Source organism: Phalacrocorax carbo, chromosome 1, assembly GCF_963921805.1.
Source record: "Phalacrocorax carbo chromosome 1, bPhaCar2.1, whole genome shotgun sequence".
NCBI classification, from domain to species: domain Eukaryota; kingdom Metazoa; phylum Chordata; class Aves; order Suliformes; family Phalacrocoracidae; genus Phalacrocorax; species Phalacrocorax carbo.
Genome location: NC_087513.1, coordinates 53418687 through 53438897, shown reverse-complemented (window position 1 = coordinate 53438897; position 20211 = coordinate 53418687). Strand labels below are relative to the sequence as shown.

Here is a 20211-nt window from a genome sequence, read left to right as displayed (position 1 = left end):
AGGAGTTCTCCTTCATTTGGACATTGTGTCTGTATATGCATATCCTCAATGGTAAAGTACTGTGAAAAATGAAGCTGGAATTACTGAAACTAGTATAAATAAGAATTAAGCTTGGCCACTGTATTTAAAAAATAACATCAAAACACTAATTAAAAAGAAGAATATTAATGAAATGGCTGAATCCTGCAAACATATGAAAGTTAAAAAAGAGGCAGAGGATAAAACAGGGGTATGGACGTGTCTCCCTAAAATATTTTTTAGAACATTCAAACTCATTTACATAATATTTTGGGTTTGGAATTGCACTTTACATAAATAGTGAAAGATGTCCATAAACAATAATGCCATGTCTGGCTTAGCATGGCACTCCATTCCTGCTGAAAAAGGAACCAAAAGTATTCAGTGGTCTGCAGACTCAGATATCTACTGATCCGATGGCTTGGGTATAACTCTAGATATGTTAGTTTTACTCACCACATTCAGTAGCATGATGATGCAAAAGTTGATGCACACTGCAGTCCCTGTAGTTGCAACCTGAGAGTTATTCCTGATTAAAGCCCACTTAAAGGCAGCAAAAGTGCTGACAGTCACAACACGGTAAATAACAATGCCAAAAACAGCAGCAATCACCACACAGATCTAAGGGAAGAAAAAATCAGAGAGAAGAACCTGAAAATTTTCAATAGAACAGGAGTTAACTTCTCCCTGAAACTCTGAAAACGAAAACAATGAAGACTTGAAAAATACATTCATTTTGATTCCAGGGATAGGTTTCAACATGAATAGTCTTCTTATTGTGAAGCCCTATTTTCCAAAATGCAAAATATCTTTGAAATCATATTAAAATAATTTTTAGTTTTAAACATTTTCTTGAAATGTATCTCTTCCTTAGAATGTATGTGAGAAACTGTGTTGCCAGCTCTGGGAATTAGAAATTTTCCTTACATGTATGTTCCGCCATGTGCAAAGACTAGTCTCAGGCTGATATCCCAGTTTGATGGTGTCATATTTGGGATGAATTTTGTGCGTTGATGGACTTCACACTTACAGGAAAAAATGTATCAATTTGTAAGTACTGCCTTAACAACAATCCTGGCGAGCTACCCTAGCAAGCTGTTTCTTCCTACGGTTCTGGAAAGATTCTATCTAGGGAAGGTAACAAATTCAATTGCCCCTGTAATTTCTTCTCTGATGAGACTTTCAGCAAATGTGATGGTTATAACATGAAAGCCATGTAGCTAAGCCAGGATTCTAAATCACTTGGTGTTCCATATGCAGCAGTTGAGCACTAAATGACAACTGTTTTCCATCGTAGCCAATTTGTCACAGTTTAGCAAGCCACCTAAAGGACAAAGAGTTGGGAATTAGCATGTGCAACTCATAGAAGCTCTGACACAGAACCTTATTAGATAAGGAGAGAGAGTTTCTTCAGTAGAAGACAGATGATTATTTGCAAAAGATAGGTGTATTCCAAGGTTATGTAAAGACAACCTAACCCTATCAAAATTGAAGCATATCTAAACTAACTGAATGGGCAAAATGACTTTGAAAGCACTGAATGCTAATCATGCTGTTTTCATATTTTATTAGTTACTGAACTGACTGACATAATCCTGGTACAGATGAAAAAGTTAGGTGTGTGAATGTGAAGGGCTAGTTTATTAGATTCTCTGCTACCACAGTGCAGCACATAGAAATATTATGAAGCTACTGAGCTAGAGGATTGCCTCTGGATTCCCTGCATAGTGTTGAGGGGAAGAAGGACCACTTTCCTTTGTTAACAGGGAATCACAGACCTGGTTCAGGCAGTATTAGTAACTGCATTGTGAGAGTCAATGCTGTGAAATTTTGAGAACTGCTCTAACTCCAATTTTTGATATGCATATATTTCCTGTGCTTAAAGCTATAATTTTTAAGGAATATTTTTACCAAAATGGGGGAAAATTCATAGTTTTTCTATGTCATCGGAAGCTCACACTATGCCAGCAATAAAAATATCTTCAGTGAAAATAATCCTCATCTTGTTTCAAGGACTGTTATGGGGACAATTTGTGGTGCATGCAATTCAGAGCAAGGTTACTCTCTCTGACACTTTGAGCAAGATCTATCACTAGGCTAAGAAGATTAATGACTGCTTTTGGAAAGGGTAGGGAGAGAAAACTGTCCCCCCTTCAAGAAAAAAAAATGTAGGGAAAGCACAAAATATTTCAGGTGTATGATCAATTCTGAGCAGAGACTGCAGTCCTGAGCAGATATAAGTGTCTTCAAGGACTAAATCAGACAGTACACTGCCTTCTCATGTTCAGTGTTTCTCTGTGTCTCTGTCCATCCACCTGACATACCAGAGCACGATTCATCTCGATAATGCTCTTGCCTTTCTTGTCCAATATTGCTTTGGACAATTTTGAAGCCATCAGTTTCTTACAAACCCTCTGCCCTATTCCCTCCCATCTCATTCAAACACAAAGTTGCTGGGCTAGCTCACCCACCTGGCTCTCCACAGCTCCTGAAGGTATACAAATATAAATTTTTGTAGCCTCTGGGAAAAGCCCTAATACATTTCACAAGGGTCTGAGCTGATGCCAGCTGTGTTTTCAAGATCAGCCCTACTACTGCTGTTGTCATGTGAGTAACAGTGAATAATAGATTCAGTGAGGTTAGAGGATGGGGACATTTCAGCAGAAACGCATGCAGCTCTCTGTTAGGAGAGATTTTGCTGCTGCATTTAGTTTTTCACTTTGGAAGGGGGTGAGATGCCTCACTTTAGTCAAGGAACATCAGTTTCTCCATTTCAGTTGCACTAGGAGTGTGAACCCTCTTTCCTTACCTCCTCAGTGCTGAAAAACTAGGGCATATTAACATAATTAAGTGCTCCAGGCACCTTGGTTAGGTTCTCTGTAGAGTCTACAAAGAACAACTGCCTCGTCCATGACATCTCTCCCCATAACTCTGCGCTGTCCACACAGGGGAGGCAAGGAAATCAATGAGCTAATTCAGTCAGCTGAAGCTGGTGCCTTGATGTGGTAGCACCGCTATTCTGGGATGTGTCACTACATATAGCCTTATGTGTATAGCCTTGAAGGAAGGACTTAACTGTTTGTGAGACTTGGTGAAGAGTAAACTAGTGTAGGACTTTACAGAAAGTCAGGCTATTTGCTGTGCACAGATTTTCAGTCTGCAGTAAACATGCTAGAACTCATTTTACTTTCAAGCAGTTATATCCAATATCTTCATACTTTCTCAGCAGTGATTATGTTATCTTGTATTTTTTCAATTGGTAAATAAATAAAAGTTTTCAAACCATAAAAAATATTCCAGATGCAGAAACAATGAGTCTGCTGCATTTATCTGCAAATGCTTGATAGGGCTCTGGCTTCCCGGATATGGGGTTCATTCGTTCTTTCTTGGAGTACTTGGCTTCAAACTGTGGACGTATTTCCTCCTGAAGAACAGACAGACAATGTTCACATACAGCACAGCTAGGAAAAATTCTGTAGGAAACTTCAGATCATTTATCAGATCACTGTTACTGGGAACTACAACTTGGAATTCAGCAGCTGGCACAGCTACTATAAAAGATGAGCTGAGAAATCAGGTCTCCTTTTTAAGAACTAGAATAAATCACTGTACCCATAAAACCATTTTGGAAGTATTTAGTAAACTGCCCAATTAGCTACTCATCTAAACAATACTCTTTCAAACGATATGACTGTAAGCCAAATCATTTTAAGGTGATACCATAGAGTTTTCCAGCCTGGTATTATCCTATTGATACTAGAATTCTACAACAAAGTAAAAAGAAAGAAAAAAAAAAACCCCTCCTTTTTCCAAACCCACTTACAGTTGCTATGTAATTGGTTACCTTCCCATTATCAGCAGAAATTTCTCAGCCTTTGAAGAAAGAGCCATGACATCTAATATTGCTCGATTCCTTCCTAACTTGGACAATATTATTAGCAGGAACAGCTTTCAGCAGCAGAAATGCCAAGTCCTTCGGTGCCATAAAAACTCTCTTCTGATATGAAACCTGGGGATTTCTTGGGGAGAGGCTTGGTTTCATCTGTTTACAGCCTTGTCAGAAGATAGGGGTCACCCTTAGGTCAGGTAAGACCTCGTGGATTTCAGCTGCAGCAGAAAACCACTGCCCTGCCATCCGGGAGGTTCACCAACAGCTGCGTGTCCTGTGCCACCTCACCCAAGTCTGACATTGGGGATGCTGTCAGAGATGAGAGGAAGCACCAGGCTGCAAAGATGGACTCTCACAGCTGCTGGGCAGTCCATACACATTAGATCAAGTTTTACAATGCTTTGATGCATACTGGAGAACTGGCCCGTGCTACAGCTACCTACAAAGGAGCACAAAGGCAGCTATGGACTGGGACTGTCTTTGCAGCATTTCCACATGGCCTCTGCATTTCTTGTAACAGCCAAGAACCCACCTTACCAATTTCAGTTACTTCTAACCCTTCAACTGCATTTAACTGAACTTTGACTGACTGAAAGTTGTAAATGACTGGCCCTTAAATGACTGCATCGAAATAGGTGAATGTTAACTGCTCATACAAGTCTTTAGAATGTGACTAAAAATAAGATATCCTAAAATCCTACATCCTTGATATAAAATTCCCCTGGGAAAAAAAAAAAAGACACATCTCATTGTCTCAAATTTTGAATGCACTTTCTCAATACAGTTAACTTCCAAATTCAAGCAGTAAGCTGGTAATGTGGTATTAAAAAAGTTGAGAGGCATGTACGCTCAGCTGCAATGCTTGTGTAACTAATTACGTGCTTGAGGGAACCAGCTCTACCTTAGCTATACACAAAAGCTAAGCATGTTTTTGTGGAGGCAGGGCAACACCTTGCTCTTATTCTACCTTACTCAAGCTGTTCCTGCCATAACGGGGCTGAAGGCTGCTGAGCAGACCACAATCTAGCAAGAGAAACAGTGCAACTAGTATTCCTGTGTGCCTGGGGACATGCAATAGGACAGAGTGTGATAGCACTGAAGCAGGGCGCTTGAGAATTGCACCCTGTAGATTGTGCAAGGACTCTGCCAGCTGACTTACTTACTCAGTCATACACAAGAAATCCCTTCTTCTCTGCAGCTCTCTCTAAGCCAAGGTTTAATGATCTTTTACAATCTGCACTATAGGGAATACATCATATCTGCCTGTCCATGAATCTAGGTATCTCCTATGATCTCCAGTCAATTCAGATAATGCAAATGCCATTTTTGCAGATACATCTCCACAGAAAGCTGAAACTCTGGCATGAATCTTCATACCTGTTTAATGACAATCAGCAGTGCTGAGCACAGCTTGGGGCAGGAAGTAAACAGTACCGTATCTGGCTGAGGTCAATGATATAAAGAAAGTGACACTGAAGAAAAAGGTACGCTGCAAATAGCAACAGAAGCCATATTTTAGCTGGGAGTGCCAGGAACCCTGCACAGTTGGTTTCTTGTTGCATACCCAGCCAAGACCCAGTGACTTTCCATGTCTCCCACCTTGCACCTCATTTACAAGAAAAGAAAATCCAGATATGCAAGGTTCAAAGAGCCAGAACACATTCAGCCCATGTCCCCAGGCTGGAGGACCTGGACACTGCAGGGGCTGCCTCATGCCTTCCTTGGGTGAAAATCTAAAGTGGTAAGGAATTCACAAGGTTGCATATCTGAACAAATTTAATTCTCCTTCCCTTCATCTTTATTGTTTCATTTCTTTGTCTCTTCATTTAGAACAGAAAAGTGATAACGCAGTGTTAGGGAGCCTTATAAATGGGGTTTTTTTCAATCTATTGTTGGTAGAAGTTAATAAATTTCCCTCTGTAGCAAAACCTTACTTTTCAATTTGACAATGAAAATTAAAGAAAGCAAAAGCTAGACATAGCAGATAATGTTAATAAAAATAACAATCTTCATTAACAAAAGCTTGTGACTTAAAATGGTCATTAAAACTCTTCAGCTGATTTCTTTGAAATAGATAATAAAATAAATTGGCTGATTTTGTCCAGTGATAACTGAATGGAATGTAGGGAGGAAATTTAATAAGCAGTGATTTTATTAGAAAGCAGCACTTTTAGGAGAAAACTTTTCACCTTATGGAGACAAAATTCTCACTGACATCTCACTGACATATACAACTTCATGATGAAGCTCCACAGGATGTCTCTTTCTCAGTCTACATAAAGCAGAGCATTCTCCTTCCTTCCTGCTCCTCAAACATGGATCTCTCCAATGCTTTACTCACAGGAGAAACCATACTGGTTTCTGGAGTATGAAATATGGATTAATGCACATTACCTTAAGACAGATCTTTGTGCAGTAGAAGAGCTACTTTAAATCTCTTTGTGAAATATATCCTTTTTGTTCACTAGATTTCTGAGTGCTTCAACAGGTGAATTCTTGCAGGTCTATCCTTCCTAGTCCAAGTGTATGTTGTCCTCTATAGCCCAGATGTAGAAAAGGTTGAAATCTGAATCTTGATCACTGGGGAAATGATAGCATCCCCAGAAGTAAGCCTCCTTGTAAAGCCTGTGGTTTGCATGTCATCCTGCTTGCAGCTGAAGGCAATGGCAAAGTGAAGAGGTGGACTTTGAATCACAGAACATGGAAGTGATCTCAACACTTTGTCACCTGGAACACCTGCTTCCAAACTGTGTCTCAGAGGCAAAGTCCTGCAAAGACCCAAGTGCCAATGGAAAAATGCAGCATTCAATGCTCAAGAAGAAGAGGCAGTGGTCTGCAGAGCTGACCTTAAAGCAAGGACATGCTTGAGTTGTGCAGTAGGTATGGGCACTGGCAGCTGTAACATCTTCAGAGAAGACACCTCTGGGAGGCAATCAGCTCCTACTCTTGAGATCCCACTGAACACTGAACAAAGGAGGAACTGATGCCTCAAATGCCAATGAGATACCGATGCTCTGATGACTGATCACATAAATCTTTGAGCAGCAGCCAGCTGAGTTCCTATTGGCATCTTTAACCTCTAATTTGAGAGAGAGAGGTACCATCTGGGAGACTCCTTCTGAAAAGACTGCAGAGACATATAAAACTCCCTGCAGAACTGTAAGAAGGCTCAATGAATAGCTCTGGAGCAGGTCCACTCACCACTGCCCAAGGGCACCTGACTGGGTTCTTGTTGACAGAGCTCATTGGAAAAAGCCTAGTGTGAGAATAAAAGACCAGCTGCCCATCAACAGGGAGCAGGTATCCTGTGAAAATTGCCAACATGCATATGTCATCCTGCGGGCCAAACTGAAATAATCTGCCAGTAGAACATAAGCATCTCTTATAAAAAATAACCTTATTTGACAGGCATCATAAAATAAACACATCAGATTTCTATGAGGATAGTTTCAACTACCAGAAGCTCTTTCGGGCTTTCTGACTGGAAGGGAAAAAAATCTAGTAACTCTACTTTCTTCTGTCTTTTCAGTGTTTATTCCAGCTAAAGGCTTAGCTGCATAGGCATGGTAATGATCTTCCAAAAAAAGCTTAAAAAGAGGAGAGTGACTCTTCCATGGGAATGCTTTCCTCCACGCTCTGCAAGAGGACACACACTTTCAGCAGTAGCTGCAAAATTGTAAGCAGTTTGGGCATGTGAATAAAGAGGAGAGGGAAACAGAATAGGGAGTGGTCCTGAATGGCCTTGGAACTGGTGTGCTTACACCTGAGCAAAAGATTCCTCCAAGCATTACTACACCAGCCAGAAATCACTGAGTAAGGACAACCTTACCAGGAAATTCAATATTTGTAAACGAACTGATTGCAGAAGATTCAGGTAGATGGCTTTATAAATCAGCATAATCCCAAATCCAGGTAGGTTAAATGGTGAAAGGTGCAGAGATACAACATTCCAAACTATAAACATCTATAAGGCCAGGCTTCCTGGGAAAAACATAAAAAGGGCCTCATACTGTACTTACTTGTATATTTTGTTAGTTTAATGAGAAAATGAGAAATGAATGAGAATAGCCATTCTCATTCTGGAGATACTGAGCTATAGTCCAGGCTTGGAAATTGTGATTTGGTACATCTGTCTTTTGCCTTAGCTGTCAGCAGCAGCAGTGGCTTTTTTACAACTGTCATGAGGGGACTTGATCACTGATCCTGACCAATATTTGGACCTCAGGCAGGACTCTCTCAGTGTGGTCTCTCTGTGACTTGTCAGCATTGGCAAGAGCAGGCTGCTAATCTCCGGGGAGTTAAATCAGTATTCAAGCATTTTCTAAATATATGACAATGGTCCTGAAGTATCACCAACAACTGAGAGCATATGTGCACAAATAATGATGCTCCTGTTGCTATAAAGAAACCAATTTCCAGTTGTGTAAGTTATTTCCTTTTATGTTCTTGGATTATTTTCATAGTCATTAATGATTTTTTTAAAGATCCTACTGTTTCATGGCCTTATTGAACTACATTGCCTCATAGAGACAAAAACCCCATAACTCAGAAGACTCTTTTTCCCTGCTGGCAAGATTAATGAAAAATAAATTATTTCACAGAGGCAGCAATATATAAGTACAACTACACTGAGACCACTACAGCGGCCTCTTACAGTCCCTCCAAGTGCTTCAGGAGAGTCCCTGGAGAGGAAGGAGAGCGGACTGTATGGACACCTGTATAGCCAAATCCCATTGGAGGAGCACTTTTTCTGCCTCATCCACTGAACCTTGCTTTTCTCCTGCATAATACAACCTTCTAACTCCACTTAGACCTCCGGTCTCAGTCCCAAGAGCATGCTGTTTCTTTCTGGTAACTGCCACCAAAAAAGGTTAAGGCTATTTTTTGCTGTTTAGTTTCCTCCCCAGGGGGATTTCCTCTACCAAGAGAGGATGAATTAAATCTTTTGAGTTGGTTCACCTCCCTCAGTCTCTCCGCAGCACTGTATACTTAGGTAACCAGCACCTGAATGTTCAGAAGCTGGTACAAGCCTCACAACGCTTTCTCTCCACCAATATTCTTAGTGGTTATCTAAAAGAATAGACAAGAGCTCATTTGCCAAAATTCATAGTACCCTGGCTGTCAAGAATTCCCTTGGATTCAAAAGCAATGTTTGTTAGCTTCCCCTAAAGTGCATTTTATTTTCCTGAAATCTCCCACAAGAACAGCCCCTGATATGTTGAAATTAATTTAGATTTACAAATGTGTAGAAAGAGAGGACAGTTTGGTCTGGGGAAAATTTCTTCACAGGCCAGAGGAAACATCTGAGGAGAAAAATGCTTCTCTCCTAGTTTATGAAGGTTGAAGAATGAATTGAAAATAAATCTGAAAGACAAACATGCTTACAATTTTAACCAAATCTTTTTGTATTAAAGATTAAGGAGTACAATTTTTCATACAAACCTCTTCTTCTTCCCAGTCTATCAGGTCCCAGTCATAAGCAATTACTGCTCGCCTTCTTTTCCAAAACTCCAGGAAAACAGTTGCTGGAGCAAAAAGAAATAAAATACAAAATTGTTTTTAAGTCAATAAAATGTTAACTACTATCACAGAACTGTTGAATGAAGATGTTATATTATTTTAATTTCTTTGCATAAATAGGTTCCTCTGAACAGCAAATCATGCTGATGATAAAAACTGCTTTCAAAAAGCATTGCTTTCTAAGGATTACTTTGCTTGCTTCAAGTATGATTGAGGCTTTAGAGAATTCGTTTAGTGCTAAATGAGAATGTTTAATTCTAACCAACCAAGGGAGGACTCTCAAAGAATAAAATTGTTCCTGTGAGTCATCATTACTAGATATAGCAGATTTCTGATGAAGCTAAAGGTTTCTTGGGGATATTGTAGATAAAGCAGTAACTTTCCCTCTTTGAAGACCATTTACAATGCACAGAAACCAGAACCAAGAGGAAACACATTCCAGTGCATGTGCAAATCTGTAGAGTACTACTGAAGAAATGGGAACTTTTGTCTTGCACCTTTCTAATCCAGACCATTTCTTTTACACTACATGACTGCGTATATGTGGTGTGGCATTAATATCTGACAGCTAAACATTCTGTGCTGTACAGCCCTTATTGATGGAGTTCAAGATAGTTTAAAATTCCTATACCTGACTATGCTTCCATTTTGTGATGGAAAGAATAATCAAGGAAGCACTCAGTCATAGAATAATATTTTCATATTCTGGAGATTAATACTGAGCCTGTTTATGGTTACAGTTTTTTTTTAATTTGTTCTGTTAAAAGAATATAGAAGCTGCCTGAAGTCAACACAAATCCATAGAAAGGCTTCCTCTCCCACTGTGAGGTTTGGCTTTTCCCTTTATTGCTCACTGAAAAGCATCAGGCTGATAACCACAGAGAACATAAAACTCTTTGTTCATGAGCTAGCAGAGTATCAGTTGCAACAGTGTCACAATAGCCTGGCAATATGTTCCACATCCAGTCCTAAAAGTATCTCCTTAACGGACTATCTGCCCTACTGCACCATATTGATAATGATGTGACATGATCCTAAGCACTGGCATCAGTTCGGTGAAAGTGAATTTTTAGTCAGTAAGAATGATTACATTTTAATGTATTAGCCAATGCAGCTAAGATATACTTAGAAAACAAACACTGCGAGCAAATAAGGTAAGAAGATGTCTAAACCATGTTTCAGGAGGCAGCTATTTGGTTTGGAGGCATTTTCTTATATCATGTCATCCTTTTTCTGAAAACTGGAGTTATGTCAAACCAGGTAACCAGCTGCTTTGATTTTACCTAACTAAGAAAGTAAACTCAATCTCCTGAGCCTAATGTTTCTATGGCTTTTTGTAATAATTGCATATGATTGGTTGGGATCAACAAAACTAGTAAGTGCTAACGAGGCTCTGCTGCTGCTGAACCACCACATTGTTCTTTCCTTGACTTCTCTTTTGGTGGAGCTGCTTCTCTCCTATCAGCTCATATTGAATTATTTTGTACAGGCTAAACAAGTAGCCCTGCACTTTTTGGAGACCTGAGAGAAACAAGCCTGATTGATTACTAACACTCTGTTTCCATTCCAAAAAGCAGCTGGAAGCAGGACTCGAGTGGGCATATGAGTCCACAGGCATGAACCTTTCAGATATGTCTGTGCTGAACCGTATGTCTTTTCTTTCTTGTTTTTCACACACCTGGAGTGAGGAATCTATACATATTATATTTAGTATATTTAGCACCTGTCACAGTAAGTATGTGCAGTTCCTGAAGCTTCTCTAGAAATCTATTTTCAAATCATTAAGTAGCAAATAGGATGATCTGCACAGTGCTGTTTTAGCTTTTACTGTGCTACACTTTTCTCCCTCTATCCAGGTCAGTATGCACTTTTCCCTTGCTAGATATTTTAAAATGTGCTATAAATAACCATCTTTGATTGATTCACTGTACTACTGAGGTCTTCTAAAAAGTATTGTGTTTTGAAATTTCTCTGCTTTCTTTCTAGTCAAGTAATCACTGATACCCTATATCACACTTCAGCATTCTTTTCTGACTTTGACAACTCAACAGGGCACAGTTGTGTTTATCATTCTCCCATTTTCCAATTGGTATATTTAAAGCAGGTGCTGAGAATTCTCCAAAAATCCTGCCTGGAATTTTGAATTTCTCATTGGCCTTAACTCTCAGGTCTTTTCCTAGCTTTTTCTATACTTGCCCTGATTCAGAGCGCAACCTTGCAGCTCGGTCCTCAACACCTACTTGTACAAACAGCTGTCTTAACATAATTTCCTCAGATGCTTTTGAAACAACTTGTGATCTTATCTAGTAATGCAAATGGCCTCTAACAGCAAATAGCTTAATCCTGACCTTCACTCAGAAATCCTCTCCCTATTGTATTTCAGAACACCATTTAACACCAGCTGCAGTGAAGAAAATTAACTCTGTCCCAGCTAAAACCATGACACACATCCATCCTGACTTCTGGAATATATTCTATATGCCAGGAATATTGCTGAAGAACCTCCTTGAATTCTGTCTCCTCAGACAGCAGATCAATGTGAATGTTCTATGCTAGCGGCAAGCTTTGTAGGAAAGTAATATCTTTTATTAGAGTACCTGATATATTTAGAAGTGTTTTATATTGGCATTTCTTATTGCTTGAAAGAAGTGTTAAATTCTTCATGCCAGGCCTTTTTTCCCCTCTCAACTTTGTCTTTTGGCAATGTTGTGAAGTTACTTCCTTTATCAAAGGAAACATGCTTCTAGGTAGACAAGAAGAAATTTCAAAAAGGACTTTTCTTGTGCCTTAGTCTCCCAAAGATATGCAGAGACAGAGGAACTACCATTAGCCTACCTTGTCTCTAGCAAAGCATTAGAAATTATAAATAGCTAGATTCTCCTGTTGGACAGTTACAGAACTTTGCTACTGAGCTTCAGGAAACATCTAGGCAGTGACATCTTTGCACTAGCTTTTCCCAGCACTTCACCTGGGAAAGCAAGAGCTACAATTCCATCTGGCTTCACAGCAACCTGCTGGGAGTCAACTAATTGTCAAATTTACCTGGTGTGTTTTTTTTTTTTTTTCTTTTTTTTTTTTTTTTCTGAGAATAACGTTTTTCTGCACTTTAAATGTCAACATTTTTTTCGGAATGAACATCTCTCTCTCATTTTCTGTCTTTGGTAGGAATCCAATTAAGGCAGTAAAAAAAGAGTTTTTCCTAGAAATGGGATCTGCCTTTTCATCATGTTCAACATATCTCAAGGCCTATATAAAGGGCAAAGTGTAGGTGTTTCCCCTAGTACAGAAACACAAAAAATGCTATTGCTTCCCTCTTTTTGAAAGTTTTAAACATCTGGAAAATATCATCAAGACTAGAGATTCTCAAAAGGAAAAATTCTTTTCCAACTTCTGAGATGATGACATCTCAGTGATCATCAACAACAATCTGTTCACCAATAACAAAAAGTATTTTGTTTATAGGGACTTACTCTTTCCTATAAACCACAGCATTTTTCCTTTCAACAGATGCTCCAATACAGAAAAGCTTGTACAAACTACCAGTGAATTCCTTCAGGATTCTGAAGGGAGACTATCTTTTGTCCTTTGCTACATCAGTTTAAAATTAAAGTTGTCTTAAATCTTTTGGGTATGCTTTAGTAAGTATCAATCTTTTCTCCTATTATATCAATTACTTTCACTTCTTATATAGAACTTTGCTTAAACAGGGCAGAAATACAGTGAGATGATGGGTCAATATATTTTTTGAGGAAAACTGTGTTTCTATTCCAATATCTCCTCTGGTGCTCTTGACAATTCCAACCATACTTTGATGGGACCCACTTATCCCACAATGAACCATTATAAAAGATGGGTTCCTGTGCTTCAGAGTCCTACAGCCAGGTGCATTGCTGCTGCATCAGTCAAGCAGCCCATACTGATACTTGTCATGGTAATTCCTCTTCCCAGACTGGCCACAGCAGTTTGGAGAAGCATTTTATTTCTGTTTAAAAAGTGAGCAACCCACTTTGTTCATCAATTAAAGATGTCTTTAGAATAAAAAATTTTGGTAGGAAACCACAATACAGATGACCTCTTCAGGTCAGGCCCAAAGTGACCACACGCAGTTCTGAAAAGCAAATGGCTGAGGCTTCTCCCTCAAGATGGGAGTTCACTAATGGATCTAAAGACAGTGGAGAAGGTACTTTAGATAATAAGACAGTGGCTAAGCTCAGGCTAAAGACGTAACACAATTCTAGCTGCCTTTTTTTTTTTTTTTGCTTTCATTCTCTTTTTTTAAAAGCACTGCCATCATTATTTTATATGCTAGTGTCTGTCAAACTGGATCATGTAGAAGGCTGAACTTTACACAGCCCATCTGCCATGCACTTGCCAGTTGTTTCATGCTGACAGAAAAAACATTTCTGCAATCAAACTGCTATCATTGTTTCTTCTTTTCCCTTACGATTTACTGAGATGATGGTAATGCCCGCAGCTGAAAATCCGTTTAAGACAGGTGGAAAGCCAGCTCATACAGTACCAGAAAATCCCTGGGAAGTGTGTCTTTCCTTGTTCTAATGTTGTTTAACCCTAAATGCATGGAAAATATCTCCACAATTTCACTGTGGTCTCAGCAAATTCTTATTTAAGAAACTGTGGTTTGGGTGGAGCCATAGGATGAGCTCATTCCCCAAACCATTACCCTACACTCACAACCTCTTTCAGGTTGCTGCCCTTACATCCCTCTTGGCAGCAAGCTCACGTGTACAGTAAGCAGACAAAAGTTGTGGGGAAAGCTCTCACCCCAGCCGCTTTCCTACAGTCTCTTCTGCACTAGCCAAATCATCCAAAGGGAAGCATTTATTGTATTTTTTCTTATCAGTCTGTGGGCTTAGGTGCTGGAGATGCATGGGTGGGCAGTGCATTTCCTAGTCCTGGCAGTCTGGTGGGACATATCCCCAGAGGGAATTGGGTCTGGGAGTCTGGCAGCAATGCTGAAGAAGGGGAAGGACGGAGACACTAACCAAAGTGAGGTGCAGCTCCTGTCAACTAGGGACAAGAAAGACAGAAGATCTACAACATTTTGTAGGCAGGCATGCTCGGCCTGCTCACCCTTCTCTCAGGCAGCAACCATGAGGAAGAACCAGGCATGGTTACCTGAGTGAGGGACTCCCCTTACCTAAAGCTGCTTTTCCTACAGCCCTGGTTCTGGGCAGTGCTAAGGTACAGGTGCAATGCTGTGAGAACAGCTGTTTCCTGAAAGCAGTATTACTGTTAAGGAGGAACAAAAGCACTGGTGCAAAAAGCTGCCCTCCAAAGACATGCTCACCAGCAGTTAGGAACAGTGACATAAATGTTCAACAATGTTAACCCATCAATTTTCCTATCTGAGATGGAAGCCTCTGCCTCTAAACTGTCTTGGAAATTCTCAGCTTCAGTAAGCACATAAAGAAAGAGGTTATAAAAGCTGAGTAAATATCTAAAAAAAATCTTTAAGGCTTAGAAATTTTTGGTGATTCTCAGCTCTGGTGTAGCTCTAAATGAAAGCTGAATTACCAAGGAGAAACAAAAAATCTGTACGATCTGTGGATTTTTTCCCTAATGTAATTTGTGGTGTTTTAATACTGTCAATATTACATGAAATAGCATAAATAGGCTTGATTTGTATGACCTAATTTAATTAGTTAACTGAGACAAAAACATAGTTTTGGAGGAAGGAACTGAGACAGACTGGTAGGCTAATCTCTGTTGTCCTGATGGCTCTGATGTTGCCTCCTGGATATCTCTTGTGGCTCAGTAAAGAGATTTGCAGTTTAAAACGGAGATTGTAAGAGTTACTTGGACACAGTTCCAAAGCAGTTGGAGATGTGTGAGTAGGAACAGGACAACAATGGCTAAATCAGGGTAGCTCAAGCACCCAGAGCTGTGAGATGGATGCCATATTTAAGGCACCTCATTGAGCCATTTTCTAAAGGTGTTTACCTTCTCTCAGAGTGGCATGGTAGCAGCAAATAGCCTGGGCATGCTCAGGGCGTGTTTGAAAGACTTTTTATGCTGCCAGAAATTATTGTTTCCTCTTGCCTTCAATTCTGCCTCCAAGACCACAGTAGGAAAAACAGTTCAGCCAGAAATAGAACTGTCCTACAGGCAAAATTCAGCCTCCATGGCAACAGTTAGACCACTCTTGGAACAATTTGTCATTCAAATAAATCTTCCATTTATTTCATCAGAGTTTTGCTTTAATTACAACCAGCTTACATGTATTTAAGCTTTACTGCCTTTCTGCAAGGTGGGAAAAACAATACATTAATTCATTTTAGTACAGACACTAAACTGAGCTGCCCAAAGCTAAGAGAAGCCCTGAACAATAACAGAGAAAAGGCCTCAGTGCCAACAGATTGAAAAACAATTACAAAAACCACCAGAAAATTACTATCTACATATACACTACATACTGCATTCATGTTTTTATTTAATTAAAATTATTATCACATAAAAACCTGATTTCAATCACTTCCATCTTCCTTTTGCAGAAACAGAAAAGAATCAAACCTATGTTGTTTTTCTCAGTGTCTGGAAAAAAGTGTGCTGGAAATTACAAAGGCCTACGTTGCATTGCAATCTTTAAGAAAAAGATTGTGCAATTCCTTAACAGCAAAACAAAACTTACCCCACACCGCCATGAAAACAGCAAAAAAGACAGTTGCTCCATTGTCAAAAAGGTGGGTTACCTGAGGGATATATGAATAGCGTGATCAGTTTATGATAATAAGGCTTTATTTTCTATTTTCACCTAATGAAATTAATGTATGCATGATCATGAATGCAGCTGGCCTGACAATCCTCAGGATCCTTCCCTTGATGTATGAAATGCACCTGTCAATTCACAGGACTATTTGCTGGCTTGGCCTGGGACTGAACTCTGCCGACACCAGGTGTGAGCATCACTTCAGACCCAAAGCCTTCATTTTATTGAGCTAGGTACCATTTTATTGAGCCAGGATGGATCATAAAATAAAGGTTGATGCCAAGGGCACCACAGCAAATGCACCTAGGACACAACCTCAGGGACTGGTGAATCTGTAAGTGCAAATTGTATCCAAGTGTTTCACAACCCAGACTAAGTCCTGGTAAAAGACAATGAATATTCATATTGTTGAACTTAATCTGTCCTTTCAAGATTTTATTTACCTAAGCTCACTAAAGACAAATACAAAAGGCAAAATTAATGCTTTTACCATTAAAGCATTTCTATTTGCATAGTTTAAAATGTACCTTGGCATAAACGCAGCTGTCTGACAACCTCATGAAGGGACAGTATTTATCACATATAGGACACATTATGATATCTGTAGCTTGGCAGACTTCTTTACTGGAAAAATAGAAATGATAAAAATTAATAGTTTGATGCAAAACAATCAGTCTTAAAATGGATTGATAAATTTCACTAATATTCAGTCACTTACTGAACAATACTGGTTCTGTAACTGAAGCCAAGATGTTCGTAACTGCATGTGTATAATTAATATTTGTTGACTAAGACTTCAGAGTTCACAGTCATAACTGCAGAGGACTGTTCTTCACGGCCAGCCTAGCAGTATCTATTTACCATTTCCAGCTTCTTGAGTCAGAAGTGACCTTTGGTATGAGAAGTGTGAGGACAATTGCAAATAAAGTTGAGTTTGACCTATTCTTGTGGCTTAAGTGTGCAAGAACGTAGAGGTGCAGCACTCAGCAGAAGGTCCAGGGGGTTCTTCATCTGAAGAATGCCTTCCTGTGGTGGATCTTTGGGAAAGGCCTTGAAGAGGCCACTTTTCTGCTGGCCTGTTACAATGGTAATGAAGCAGCCCTACTGTTCCCTACTTCATGCTGAGTTGCCAGCACCATCAACAACTGGAGCTGGGCAGGAAACATTGCATTCCATCCCAATTCAGGAGTACAAACCAAGGGAAGCCTGATACTGGGTACCTTATGAGAACCAAGAACAGTTTTTTCCTGAGTATTCATTCAGCAGTTCAAAATGAAATAATTAACAATTCATATGAAGATCTCTTAAATTATTCATAATAACCCACAGCTGTAATTTCCCTTATAAAAGTACCCACATTACCTGACTTGGCAGTGGTTCAAAGTGGTGACTCCATACAAAAAGACAAACAATCCAATGAAGGCAGCTGGGAAGAGCATCCCTGTGTACCAGCCTAACCAGGCAAAGTACAGTCCGATTTTCTCACCAAAGTACCGTCTGTTTTAAAACACAACACAGTGAAGTTACCTGCTAATTAAAATAAATCTGCTTCATCTTGCTTGTTGAAAGAAAATAAATATTTCTATCATATCTGAAGAGTAGATCAGAGAGCAAAGTCAGAATTTCCTGAAGAAAAAGCCTGCAACTAGGCTTCTAAATCCACACAGGGACCTGCCTCATAAATGAACTTAAAAAATGAATTTAAAAAATCACTAACCACAGTTTACAGTGAGATGAGTGGAGACCTTAGAAAGGAAATGCTGAGTTCATTTTAAAAAGCTAATTCTTTGTGTTTGGAAAATGGATGGCTTTCTTTGCCTTTTAGCTGTGTAACTGTTCTTCCCAAATAATTGCACTAAAATCAGTTTCATCCCTAAAACTGGTATAACAGCAACAATGATTTGGGTCCAAATTATTTCTAAGAAATTAATTAACCAGAGGTTATTCCTCTAGCCAGTTTATTTTCATTTGCTTATTTCTTCTCTTAGCTCACTTCCTGGAAAACTAATCTCACGATTCTACCAGAGGTGGAAAGTAAAGCACAAGTAAGGTCTTTACGTATTGTCTTGCACTGATTTGAGGAAAGTAGTCTGAATTAATCCTAATTTGTTAGCTATATTGCTTCAAGACTAACAGCAAAGTGGCCAGGAAGCTCCTATTTGCTCCATATTCATCAGCATTTTCCCTCCTCCCAAACACAACCAAACCTTTATTTATGTGTGAAAGAATACATCAAGCAGACAAAAAGCCTGTTGAACTCATCAGCATAGGAGCAGGCTGCATGCATTGTCCTGTGTTTGATGGTCTTGTGCACGGTAGGCTGAGGATCAGATTAGGATGCTTTACAAATCAATATGCAGTTATGATTACAATGAAGATTTTAGGAGATTATTTGCAAGGTTAGTTTTAAAGAATGAGGCAGGATGATATTCTTGCACTTCAGAGACTTTGCAGGCAACTTAACTTGCATATCAAATGAATTTGAGAATAGCTGCTGATGGAAACCATGCTAATGATGAAACTTCAGATCTGTCCAGAGACAAAGAATGCAGTGAGCCAGCACTGCTGGCTCCTTTATGCTACCAGAAAACATCTTTGGTCAAACTGTCTCAGTGAGGAGGAGAAGACCCATGATGGGGTCCAGGGCTGGAGAAAGCAGAGAAGAGAAAGAAACACTTCATCTGGAATGGACAAAATCATCAGTTTTCAAATGAATATAAAAAATTTCCAGCAAAAGCAATATCTGTCTGGCTTGAGCTCATGCTCTTCTGAATCATACTGACCTACACTGATTATTATTATTATTTGAGTTTACCAGCATGTGTGAGAAGCCAAATATTGTCATGTGTTTTTATTCTTCTGTCACTCAACGGAGACTCAAATTCACAGGCTAAAGAGCTGGTAAACTAATGGTAACAAGCTCAGTTCTGACAAGGGCAGCAGGTCTGGCTGTAAAAAGACACACTGGAAACTACTTTCTGAGCCCTGACTTAAGAGTGTTAGTGAACTGCTTGGCCTAATTATTTTACTGACACCTAGAATGTCAAGCTGTGCCTGCTCCACTAAAAAAGCAAGCTCACATTTTGAGCTTACTTCCATGAAATATCTAAGACCAATTTTTCTCCATGTACATAGTTCAAAGTAGTGAAGTAAACCTAACATTCATCAAGATTTATTATTTTTATTTCATTCCCTAATTCAAGGATGAATGCTTCCTCGTTCCACCCCCCAGTGACAAACATTCACACAAACTTCATTTCCTATCCTGTTGAGTCTTTCCATCTAATGGTGCACTTTTTTGATCTAGAGATCAAACAGCTTCATCCTAGATGACGACCCAAGCAAGGTTTATTGTGTGCATAAAGAAGAACGGACTTGATGAGGAGCAACCCAAATCTCTGCAATGTAAAGAAAAGGCATCTGAGGCCATTTGTGAGCCTGGTTTTAAAAATAAGTGCAGGATGTTGACTTTACTTTGACACATACAGGTTTAAATATGGACAAACAGCCTCCATCTTCCACTATTGCCCTTTACTTCACAGCTGGTATTCCACAGGCTGTACTATTGTAATTTGCATCAGGATCAAGTTAATATTTGATTTCTTCTGGCCCTGTAGTTAGCTTATTTTTTCTGTAAGTCTCTGCTCAAATACCACTAGGTTGAGTGCTGTAGAAAAACTATGGCAGTTACAAGGTCCTTAGAGATCTTCCTAGGTGCCACATTCAGAGCAGTTCCACATTTATTCCAATCCATAATTGGTTAGCCTGGACCATCGTGACCCTTAGGAGATTAAAATGGTTTAGAGATACTTTTGCTGCTCTTTCCCTTCAAGTTGCACCAAATATGTAGAAGAAACTTGTTCTTTCTTCTCTGTCACTATATAGAACAGAAGTTTCATATAGCTCTCCACAGTGATGGCAGTTCTCTTACCTGCACTTTAGCCAGAACTAAGCAATGTACATGAAGAATTCCAGGGATTTTTTTTCTAGGGTGCATCACTGTGTGTTACTTATACGTAAATTCCACCTGTTATCACTCTGCTCATTGAAGGCCTCT

The 20211-nt window shown here is 39.4% G+C and overlaps 1 protein-coding gene across 1 annotated transcript in view; it reads right to left on the bottom strand.

Moving 5' to 3' along the window:
• The window catches only part of ANO4 (anoctamin 4), a 135699-nt gene that overhangs the window by 28540 nt on the left and 86948 nt on the right, over positions 1–20211 (bottom strand). Inside the window, exons 13-18 of the mRNA XM_064450042.1 lie at positions 17517–17651; positions 16682–16778; positions 16077–16137; positions 9350–9432; positions 3302–3442; positions 475–639 (exon numbers count right to left, since the gene is read on the bottom strand). Of these exons, the coding sequence (XP_064306112.1) occupies positions 475–639; positions 3302–3442; positions 9350–9432; positions 16077–16137; positions 16682–16778; positions 17517–17651 (682 nt within the window). The remainder of the gene's footprint in view (positions 1–474; positions 640–3301; positions 3443–9349; positions 9433–16076; positions 16138–16681; positions 16779–17516; positions 17652–20211) is intronic.